Genomic DNA, 12,145 nt, shown 5'->3' with positions numbered 1-12,145 from the left:
TATATACTTAAAATTTATGTAATTGGGAACATACATATACATATGTATATATATAGATGTTCATATAGATATATAGATATTCAAAAGCAAGGATGATGTGTCTGGATGCCTTTGGGAAAATTCTTTACTCCACTTTCACCACATTGTAGATTTTAGTAATAAACCAGAAGCAGGAGAAAAATCCAACTGTTCCTGAAACAAAATGAAAGATCTTTGTTAACTACACATCATAGCAAATGAAAGTAGCTTTCTCAAAAACACAAAACATGTCAGTTTTGAGGTGGGCTACTGATTCTCCAAATCTCAAGACTTGCACATTATCAAATAAAAATCACCAGGCTCTCTTGCTGAGCAAACAGAATGAGCAACAGGGCCAGAGGCAGTCACCTGCAAATGGGTGTGAGAATCCATTTGATTGAATTCTGGTCTCTAACCAAAGCCAAAAAATAAAAAAAATAAAAATGAGAAGGTTAAGTTCTCCATTTCAAAAAGAATACAAAGAGGTCCAAGGCTAGTTTCTGATACAATAAAACTTTTTACAACCTGCTTCAGTTGAGAAAATGTAAATAACCATTATTATTATACATAGCAAAAGGGGAATAATCTATTTATTTGTATACCCAGAGCATACATTAGTTTTCTAAATCAAAGTTTTGTATTATTAAGCCTGAAAAACATCCTACATCTGGGGATTTATCCTCAAGAAATGACCCCATAGAAGAAAAAAATTATATACAAAAAGTTGATCATAATACTATGACTTATAATATAGAAAAAAAGTACAAGTGAACCAAGTACCCCCAAAATAGGTGACTAGCTAAATTATGGCCTGAGTGCTTAATGAAAAAATATAGCCATCAAAAATTAAGAATATAAAAACTATATAGTAGCATGTGGCAATCTTTATAATATGGTGTTAGATAAAAAATGCTAGATCTTAAACGATTCCCAGGCATCACACCAGTGTGAACACTATATAAACACAAACACAGGAACTAAAGCCAGAAGAACATTAACATAAGAAAATACCTTTATATTTGGGGATAATATAATTATGAGCAAATTTTTAATATATGATTTCATTGATGTTCATATTATAAAAACAATTTTCAGTTGATATTAAGGTTTAATGACTTTTTTTTTTTTGAGACAGAGTCTCACTTTGTTGCTCAGGCTAGAGTGAGTGCCGTGGCATCAGCCTAACTCACAGCAACCTCAATCTCCTGGGCTCAAGCGATCCTACTGCCTCAGCCTCCCAAGGAGCAGGGACTACAGGCATGTGCCACCATGCCCGGCTAATTTAGTTGGTCAATTAATTTCTTTCTATTTTTTTTTTTAGTAGAGGCGGGGTCTCGCTCAGGCTGGTTTCGAACTCCCAACCTTGAGCAATCCGCCCGCCTCGGCCTCCCAGAGTGCTAAGATTACAGGCGTGAGCCACCGCACCCGGCCAGTTCAATGACTTAATTGAGAAAACTCTAAAAGGATTTGCAGACTCTATAGTCTAATGGTGCACCCCAAGACAATTCATCTAGGAAAACATCTTACTCAATAAGAAGATCACAGAAAGTTTTAGGTAGGGTTTGGTACCTTTTTCTTTGTCAGTTTCCAAACTTAGAATAACTTTCCATCCAACATATCATCATACCACTTCCTTCTACCCTCCAAAGCTCCCCATCAGGAGTCAGTATGGTATAATGGATTAAGACCACAGAGTGACCCAGATCTACTCCATTGGTTTACTAGATGTCTAACCTTTGGCAAGTGACAGACTTGCCAAGCCTGTTTTCTCAGCTGAAAAATGGTGATGACAATACCTATTCCTACTCTAGGCTTCCTTTCCTGAATCCAACAACTTCAAAGGTTCAGGAGATGACAGATGTACAACTAACACATGTCTCTCAATTTAAATCATCCCTGATTTCCATCTGCTATTTCCCCCATAAACCATTGAAATGTTTATGAATTCTCGATTTTTTGGTGCTCTACCTACAATACACAATTCTCTCCTACCTAAAACACAAAAATCCATCAACCCTCACATTGTTCAGTAGTCAGATGAACTAAAGACTCTTGTTCTACATTATTGACTAGAGTCAGCAGACACTTAGCTATGATGATGTAGAATAAGCTACCTTCCTCCTCTGTTCCTAACATGTGAAAAGGAACTATAACCCAACCCAACTAAGGCTGTTCCTGAAAGAAAAAGGATAAGATATATTAGAGTGCCTGTCAGAGTAGGCACTTAAGAAATGATAGCTATCATTGATGTTTTGATTTGGGGCTTGAAATATATGGTCACATGGGGTTTAGCTGACTAGTATAGTCATCCTCAAAATTGGCTGCACACTGGAATCACCTGGGGGAGATTTAACCGCTACTATTGCCTGGGTCACAGCCCCAGAGATTCTGATTTATTAATAATTGATCTAGGATGTAGCCTGATTGTAACATGCAGCCAGGAGTTCAGAGCCTCTCAACTAATCTGCTTCCCTCCCTTCCTGGGAAATTTCTCTTCTAAGGGCCTTTGAACCACACAAGTTAAAAGCAACTTAAAGAATCTGCAGAAATTTTTTTTTCTACAGCTCAATTGTTTGTGCTACAAGTAGAGGGAAGAAAATGGGAGATGGGACGAAAAGGGGGAGAATTATCCACATGGTGTCTTTGCTTACTTTTGCCTCAGGTCAGGAAAAGCACTAAACCAATGTTAGAAATACCTTAGTTTCGTTGTAAGCTTCATAACTTTTTATCATCAGGTCACGTGATACATAACCAAAAGACAATCCAACCACAGGATCTTGAATGAGGCAGCCCAAGACAAGCAGAGAAGCCCATTTTCCTCTTGTCCTTTCCCTAATTGCAATTCTATAATGAAAAGAATTTGCAGTCTGATCCTAGGACAGCATCCAATGCATGTTTCTGCTCAAGGTTTCCCACAATCATATGTGTACACTTAAGAACAAAGAAACTAGCCAAACAAAACATTTTGAAAGTCTACCACTTTCTGTTGAATATGAACAAGTCTTTTGGATGGGTATGATGGCAAGCCCCTGTAGTCCCAGCTACTCAGGAAGCTGAGGTGAAAGAATCTCTTGAGCCCAGGAGTTCAAGGCCAGTCTGGACAAAATAGCAAGACTTCATCTCAAAAAAAAAAAAAATGGGACAAAACCCCAAATATTTCAAGAGTCTTTCCACAGCCACTGTGGAGGTTAAATTCCAAGAATTCGCAGCAGTAAATAAGACATACAAAATAAGATTTTCCGAAAGTTGGAATTTCAGCCATTGCACAAAGGAATAAAGGGAAAGCTTGTTTGGAGAAAAGGGTCTTGGAGGCCTTGACTCCCTTCAACCACATTTGATTCAGTAGTCATTAAGCACTTTCTCTGGATAGCATGAGGGATAGAAAAAGGGGCTTTTGTAGGGAATAATTTCAGTTGGTGGCTATACTATTATACATATCACTACTAATATAGAGGTCACAGTCAGAGACTTGGAAGTCACCCTTAACTCCTCCCTCTTTTGCAACCCACATCTTGTCAGTCACCAAGTCCTGCAAATTCCAAATCCTTCATAGTTTTTGTATCTGTCTCCTCCATCCATCTGTCCATCTCCACAGCCACTGGATCTTAAGCCACTCCATCTTCATCTCTCATCTAAAAACCTGTCTCCTGGCTCATCTCCCTACTTCCAATCTTCCTTTTGAATTCATTCTCCATTCTGTCAGCATGATTGTGATATTTCCAAAACACAAAATTTTATATTCATGCCCCTACTTAAAAACCTTTAATAGCTCCCCATAGCAAAAGTACTCAAGCTCTGTAGTGTATTAGAAACCTAGTAAGCTGTTAAAAATACAGATCAGCAAAGATTCTGACCCAGGGCCTCTGGGATGGACCCTGGGCATCAAATTTATTAGTTTTAGTTGGTTTTAAATAATTTCCACAAGTAAATCTGATGCACGCCCAAGTTTGAAAATGACTTTATATTATAAAAATTCCAACTCCTTAGTGTTGGGACATAAGGTCCTCTAAAGTCTGGCCCTGGTCTACTTCTTTAGGCCTTGTTCCTGCCACTCTACATCTTAAGTGTTAAACTCCAGCAACACCAAATTGTCTACAGATGTCCATACACCATGTCTTGCTCAGTTGTCAACTGTTCCTTCTACCTTAAAGACTCAGCCTTCCCTCTATCCCTTTCTCCAGGAAACCCTTCCCCACTCTCCCTTTCCCTATGATTGGGCTAGGCGCCCCTACTCTATGCTTTCACAAAACTCTGGGCTTAACTTTATCAGACTCCTTATCACATGCATGGAAATGATCTGTTTTGGGGTCTCTTCTCTCCAGACTATAGCCTTGAGGCTAGGGATAACTCAATTTTGTACCTCCAGTACTTAGCATAGTGTTAGGCACATTGTAGCTGGACAACACATACTTGTTAAACTGAACTGTTTAAATTAACTGTTTAGCAACAACATAAGTGCCAGGAGGATTGGGATTTTTATCCCTTTATAGTTTTGCTCCAGCCCCCTGTGGCAGTGCCTGATATACAGGAGATGTTTAATATATACTTACTGAATGAATGAATGAAGGAATGAAGGAATGGCAGGAATTTGGAGAAGGCATCATAGAGGAAGGTGCCATAAAGCTGGGTTCAGAAGCATTTGAGGATGGGAGACAGCTATTCCAAATGGAGGAAAAAGTTCCCACAAAGGCCTAAACCAACCAAAACTCTGGCAGTTTTAAGGAATAGTGAGAACTATGGCAAAGGGATTGGAACATTAAGAGTGTGAGATGGGGGCCGGGCGTGGTGGCTCACACCTATAATCCTAGCACTCTGGGAGGCCGAGGCGGGAGGATCACTCAAGGTCAGGAGATCGAGACTAGCCTAAGCAAGAGTGAGACCCTGTCTCTACTAAAAATAGAAAGAAATTAATTGGACAACTAAAAATATATAGAAAAAATTAGCTGGGCATGGTGGTGCATGCCTGTAGTCCCAGTTACTCAGGAGGCTAAGGCAGGAGGATCGCTTGAGCCCAAGAGTTTGAGGTTGCTGTGAGCTAGGCTGATGCCATGGCACTCTAACCTGGGCAACAGAGCAAAACTCTGCTCAAAAAAAAAAAAAAAGGAGAGAGAGAGCATTAAAGAGAGCATATAGGAGAAAAGAAAGCAAGACTAGATGAGGGCCAGAAAATGCATGCCAAGTTAAGGAGTTTAGATTTGACCATGGAAGGAACTGGGAGCCAGCAAAAACACATAAGCCAGAGAATGAGGTGACCAAATTTGCATTTCATGAAGAAGAAGAAGATGATGATGACAGCTATTAGTCACTAAATACTTATTATATGCCTGCCTCTGGGTTATAGGCTTCACAGGTGCCATGACATAGAGTTGAATTTTCTGAGGCAGGTACTGTCATTTTCCCCTTTCTATAAGGAAACAGAGGCCCAGAGAGGTGAAATGACTTGCCTTACAACACAAAGCCAATAAGCAGCACAATAAGCTGGGACTCAAAGCCAATCCAGCCCTTGATTGTTCTAGGATGGAGATATCAATATGGGCTGAGGTGATCAGGAACTGTTTTGTACAGAAAGACCTCAAAGAACAAATAGCAATTGGACATGAAAACTGAGGATGGGGAGGGAGGGTGGTGAACAAACCCAGGAATCAGATACCAGAGAATGTAAAAGGCACAATACAAGAATGCCAGCCAGGCATGATGGCTCATGCTTGTGGTCCCAGTGACTTGGGAGGCTAAAGCCGGAGGATCGCTTGAGCCCAGGAGTTTGAGACCAGCCTGGGCAACATAGCGAGACTCCGTCTCTGATAAAATGAAAAAAATATTAGCCAGGCATGTTGGTGCATGCTTGTAGTCCCAGCTACTTGGGAGGCTCAGGTGGGAGGATCACTTGAGCCCAGGAGTTTGAGGTTGCAGGCTGTAATGTTATGATTGGACCACTACTCTTGAGCCCAGGCAACAGAAACACCCTGTTTCTTAAAAAGAAAAAAAAATGCCAAAAAAAAATGCAGCTTCTGGAACACTTCCTTTCCTATATCATTGAGAAAAGAGATGACTAGGTCTGTCCCCTACAGAACCTAGCACTTTCTTTGGTTCATAATGTAAGCAGAATTCATAATAAGCTAGAATTAAAGAGCTAATGGGAATTATTCTAGCGGTCACACTAGCCTTGACCCCCTCTCTCCTAGAATAATATAGAAAAACAGAAAGGATGGACCTCTATTTTTTTTAAAGAAAGGTTGAAGGGGCATGAGAAAGACTAGAGATATTGTATTGTCATCATCTATTAATAAGAGTGACATTATATTGCTTTACATGCACTAGTCTTAGTTCCCCCAATTAACAGTCCACTTGGTGAAAAAGAGGACCACAGAGCAGATTCCATGGGCATCTTTTGGTTCTTGGTTTGGCTCCAGCTCAAAGAAGGTGCCTCTTTCTTGAGGAGGACATAGAGCGTCGTATTTTTAAAAAAATGAGCTTTGGAGTCAGACCAACCTGAGTTTGAATGAATCATGGTTCCACCCCTTACTAGCTGAGTGACCTTGAACAATTCAATTAATCTCTCTGGGCCTTGGTTTCCTCATCCATGCAATGGGAGTGATCCCATCGTGACCTATATCTCAAGGCCATTGTGAAAATTAAGTGAGATAAATGCATGCAAATATCTGGCACATCAACTCATAAAAAACAAATAGTATTATTTAATGTATCTTAATATTTTGGTATTCCCAATTAATACATTGTGAAGCCCATAGAAGAAGCTTAATAAATACTTATTGATTAATTAACGATAAGCAGTAATACATCTTTGTCTCTCTTTAATCTTTCAGTCTTTAGAATTGAGTATTTTAATAAGGTAGAGCCAGCAACAACTTGGTATAATAAAACACAAAAGGCCCATTATCACTAACATTCGTGTGTTAAGATAATTGGACATTTCCTTCAGTATACTATATTTCATCTTGTTCTGTGTGAGAACATGGATTCTTCACTTTAATTTAGTGATAACATATTGCACAGTAGACTCTCTCAAAATATATTGAACTTCATTAGCTTCTTTTAATGAATAAAAATATATTCAAAGCACAGACACTTAGTGAGAAAGCCAACAGAAAAGTGGTCTGCATTTGGCACATAGTTCTTCTCATCTTAAAAGCTCTTTGTAAGAGCTGGCTTCAATCACTGCCCAGTGATTGGTGGTTCAGAGTCTCAGATTCTAAACATAATCTCTCGAAATGATCAAAACTGTATTTTGAAAATAGTATTAACTCCCAAGTAAATGTGAGGTTTCAAAAATATTTAGGTCATTAAATATGAAATGTCTGATTTTGAATCAAAAGTTTAGTTCATTATATCTCAAAAAAGAAGTGGTATAATTGATCAAAGTATGTGCCTAAACTATCACACAGTTTTGTCATCTTAACAGTAGCTTGTTTATGCCAGCAGTGAAGAAGCCTGGAGAGTGAGTAGTGATGAAATCATGAAAGACATTTTCCACAGCTTGTTGAGAATTGAATATTTTTCCTTGCAAGAAGTGGTCCAAAGCCTGGAAGAAGTGGTAGTCAGTTGGTACAAGGTCTGGGGAATACGGTGGATGACAGAGAGTTTCCAAGTCCAGCTTCTGTAGTTTGAGCAGCATTGTTTTTTGCAACATGTGGTCTTACAAGAGGACTGGCCTGTCTCTATTGACCAATATTGTCTGCTTAATGGCAAGCATCCTCATCATGTCATCCAGTTGGTTGCACTAGACATTCACTATAATTGATTGACCAGGTTTCATGAAGCTGCAGTGGATAATACCAGCAATAGACCACCAAACAGATACCATTATCTTTTTTTGATGAATATTTGGTTTTGGACTGTGTTTCCATACTTCATTATCCAACCATTGTGGTGAATGTTTGCGACTCAAAAAGAATCCATTTTTCTTTTCTTTTCCTTTTTTTTGAGACAGAGTCTTGCTTTGTTGCCCAGGCTAGAGTGAGTGCCATGGCATCAGCCTAGCTCACAGCAACCTCAAACTCCTGGGCTCAAGCAATCCTCCTGCCTCAGCCTCCCGAGTAGCTGGGACTACAGGCATGTGCCACCATGCCCAGCTAATATATATATATTAGTTGGCCAATTAATTTCTTTCTATTTTTATAGTAGAGTCAGGGTCTCGCTCAGGCTGGTTTTGAACTCCTGACCTTAAGCAATCCGCCCGCCTCTGCCTCCCAGAGTGCTAGGATTACAAGCGTGAGCCACCACGCCCAGCCAAGAATCCATTTTTCATGACACATAACAATATGGTGTAGAAATGGTTCTCCTTTATGTTCTGACAGCAAAGAAAGGCAAGCTTAGAGATTATTTCTTTTCTGATGTTCATTTAATTCATGCAGTACCCATCTGTCCAGCTTCTGTACCTTGCTGATTTATTTCAAGTGGTCCAATATTGTTGGAATAGTAACATAAAACATTGCTGCTGATTCACACATAGGTTGAGATGGATCTGCTTCCACTACAGCTTTCAGCTCATCATTATCCACCTTGGTCTCAGGTCGCCCACGTGGCTCATTTTCAAGATTAAAATCACCAGAATGGAACTTCTCAAACCATCAACGTACTGTGCGTTCCTTAGCCACATCTTTCACACTTTGTTGATATTTCATGATTTCTGCCCTGCATTGGTTCCATGATGGAACTCATATTCAAAAATAACACGAATTTTTTACTTATTCATGGTTTCACAAAAATTGCTCTAAAATAATTTTTGTAAGATAATTGGAAGCCAAAATGTGCGTTTGAAAGACTGAGGATGTACCTTCACAATAAAAAAGAAGTGTTACAGTGAAATGTCAGAGATATCAACTGTCAAACTTAGTACTTAAGAAAATCAAATATTCCATACTTAATAACCTTAATAGTTCACTCTAGACCAGGGTTTCTTGACAATGGCAGCACTACTGACATTTTGGACCAGGTAATTCTTTGTTGTGGGAGCTGTCCAATACACTGCTGGATGTTCAGCAGCATCCCTGACCTCTACCCACTAGAAGTCATTAGTATCCCCCAATCATGACAATCAAAAATCTCTCGGCCGGGCGTGGTGGCTCACGCCTGTTATCCTAGCACTCTGGGAGGCCGAGGCGGGCGGATTGCTCGAGGTCAGGAGTTCGAAACCAGCCTGAGCCTGAGCGAGGCCCCGTCTCTACTATAAATAGAAAGAAATTAATTGGCCAACTAATATATATATATAGAAAAAATTAGCCGGGCATGGTGGTGCATGCCTGTAGTCCCAGCTACTCGGGAGGCTGAGGCAGTAGGATCGCCTGAACCCAGGAGATTGAGGTTGCTGTGAGCTAGGCTGATGCCACGGCACTCACTCTAGCCTGGGCAACAAAAGCGAGACTCTGTCTCAAAAAAAAAAAAAAAAAATCTCTCTAGATATTGCTAAATATTCCCAAGGTGGAGGCAAAATCGCCCCTGGTGGAGAATCACTGCTCTAGAATAATAGACTGTAACTAAATGCAAACATTTTTAACTACTTGCCTAAAATGTATGTCATCATATAAAATATTTAATTTACCACCCAAAAGCAATGGCAGCCAAAGTCTATATTAAGCTATAAACTCTATTATTATAATACAAGACAGCATTTTAGACTTTAAGACAAGGAAACTCAAGTGTTAGATCTTAAGTAGTTATGTGATCTTACATCCATTATATCAATATAGGAATGCATTACTTCAATTAATGTTCTTAAGACTTTAACTCATTTGTTGATATCTAAAGCAAAACTTGATGCAAATAAAAATTTACTAACCATCCTCCAATCAATGTCAAGTATCTATAAGTGTGCCAACCATGAGCATCCATTAGCGATCTGAATAAAACAATCAAGTCACAAGATCATAGCATAGTTGGTAGTGCACACAAACTTTTTTTTAAACTAGTTTAACCAGCCATAAAACTAGCTAGGATTTTGGGCAAGTCATTCAACTTTAACTGAAATTCATTTGCCTTTATCTATAAAAACACAAGATGTCACTCCTGGTACCCTTCCTTAGTCTGTTGTGGTTTATCCCTCCTGTCCTTGTCTCTTGAGTCCTATTGCAACTTGTCATTACACATCTGTAAGTGTGTTACCAAATGAAAATTGGGTAGAAGAACACCAGCTGCAATGCATATCACTTCCCTTGGCTCCAAAAATGAGAGGAACAAAGGGGTACCATTTTAGACATACTGATAAACAAAAAAGAAAACTGCTTTTTTGTTTATTTTTAAAAATAGCCGGGCGCAGTGGCTCACGCCTATAATCCTAGCACTCTGGGAGGCCGAGGCAGGAGGATCACTCAAGGTCAGGAGTTCGAAACCAGCCTGAGCAAGAGTGAGACCCCCGTCTCTACTATAAATAGAATGAAATTAATTGGCCAACTAAAAATATATAGAAAAAATTAGCCGGGCATGGTGACACATGCCTGTAGTCCCAGCTATTCGGGAGGCTGAGGCAGAAGGATCGCTTGAGTCCAGGAGTTTGAGGTTGCTGTGAGCTAGGCTGATGCCATGGTACCGTAGCCCGGGCCACAGAGTGAGTCTCTGTCTCAAAAAAATAATAATAATACTCAATGTCAGCCAAGACTGTAGTAAAACCAGTACACTCTGCTGACGGCAGAAATGCACAAAGAGCCATAAAAATTGATGATTTTAGACCCTGTCGTCCCACTTCACAGACTATCTTAAGGAAATAGTCCAAAATGGGGCAAAAAAAAAATCAATAGTGAAGAAACAGTTCAGAAAAGTAATCTGCTTGATGGATTAAGCAGCCATAAAAATGATATGAAGGAAATGTAGCAACATGGAAAAAATAGTTGGTATATAAATAAAGTGTCTAACTAGAGTCACAATATTCAATATTCAAAGGTGCCAGTTGTAAAGTCCTGTACGTCTTCTGTGATGCCAGTGGTGAATTCAAACACCAAAGAGGAATGTGGCGACCAGCCACAAGGAAGAGTTTAAACATGCATGCATAATCATTCTAAGGAAGTGTGAATAAGTGTTAAACTCCTTAGCATTTTTTATGAGTGGGTATTGCTAATTTTAAAATTGTCATTTAAAAACATCATTTTTAGAAACATTTTTCTACAGAAAGAGTAATCAGCAATTAATAACTACTTATGTGTACAACTATATTCTCAAGGATAATTATTTAATTAAGGACTACTTCCTCCCAAGTGAAACCACATGAAAATAGGTAATAAGTTTGCTTCCTGCTGTGAATCTCAAAATATAATAATAAAAGGTAAAGAGATGCAATTTAAGACTTTGTAAGAAAACAGGGCTTCTTAAATAACAGTTCTGGAAAACAGATGTCAAAAACATACTTCAGCCGGACGCGGTGGCGCGCGCCTGTAGTCCCAGCTACTCGGGAGGCTGAGATGGGAGGATCGCTTGAGCCCAGGAGTTCTGGGCTGTAGTGCGCTATGCCGATCGGGTGTCCGCACTAAGTTCGGCATCAATATGGTGACCTCCCGGGAGCGGGGGACCACCAGGTTGCCTAAGGAGGGGTGAACCGGCCCAGGTCGGAAACGGAGCAGGTCAAAACTCCCGTGCTGATCAGTAGTGGGATCGCGCCTGTGAATAGCCACTGCACTCCAGCCTGGGCAACATAGCGAGACCCCGTCTCTTAAAAAAAAAAAAAAAAAACATACTTCATGATTTTACTAACTTTTTCATGATATGAATGGTAACCAGAATTTACTTCGGAGTTTTCTAATACTTATGATTTAATTTTAACATAGATATGGAAACGTGATACCATAATGCTTAGTACTCTGAGAGATACAAAAATAGGTGTAAGACATAGTCCCTGTTCTCAAGGAGATTCCAATCAAGTTGGGAAGACATACTCAAAAAGTCAAGAGGAGGCTGGGTGCAGTGGCTCACGCCTGTAATCCTAGCACTCTGGGAGGCCAAGGTGGGTGGATCATTTGAGCTCAAGAGTTCAAGACCAGCCCGAGCAAGAGTGAGACCCCATCTTTACTAAAAAAAAAAAAAAAAAAGAGAGAGAGAGAAAGAAATTATCCAGACAACTAAAAATATATAGAAAAATCAGCCAGGCATGGTAGCATATGCCTGTAGTCCCAGCTACTTGGGA

The 12,145-nt window shown here is 39.7% G+C and overlaps 1 protein-coding gene across 1 annotated transcript in view; it reads right to left on the bottom strand.

Annotated features, from left to right (window-relative positions):
• The window catches only part of LOC142865784 (putative phagocytic receptor 1a), a 102,646-nt gene continuing 90,501 nt past the window's right edge, over positions 1-12,145 (bottom strand). The window contains exon 4 of the mRNA XM_075999082.1: positions 1-192. Coding sequence (XP_075855197.1) covers positions 136-192 — 57 coding nt within the window. The 3' untranslated portion in view covers positions 1-135. The remainder of the gene's footprint in view (positions 193-12,145) is intronic.

This window comes from Microcebus murinus, chromosome X (assembly GCF_040939455.1).
Source record: "Microcebus murinus isolate Inina chromosome X, M.murinus_Inina_mat1.0, whole genome shotgun sequence".
Classification (NCBI taxonomy): Eukaryota; Metazoa; Chordata; class Mammalia; order Primates; family Cheirogaleidae; genus Microcebus; species Microcebus murinus.
Note: the sequence above shows the minus strand (reverse complement) of the source record. Positions and strands in the feature narration are given on the sequence as shown.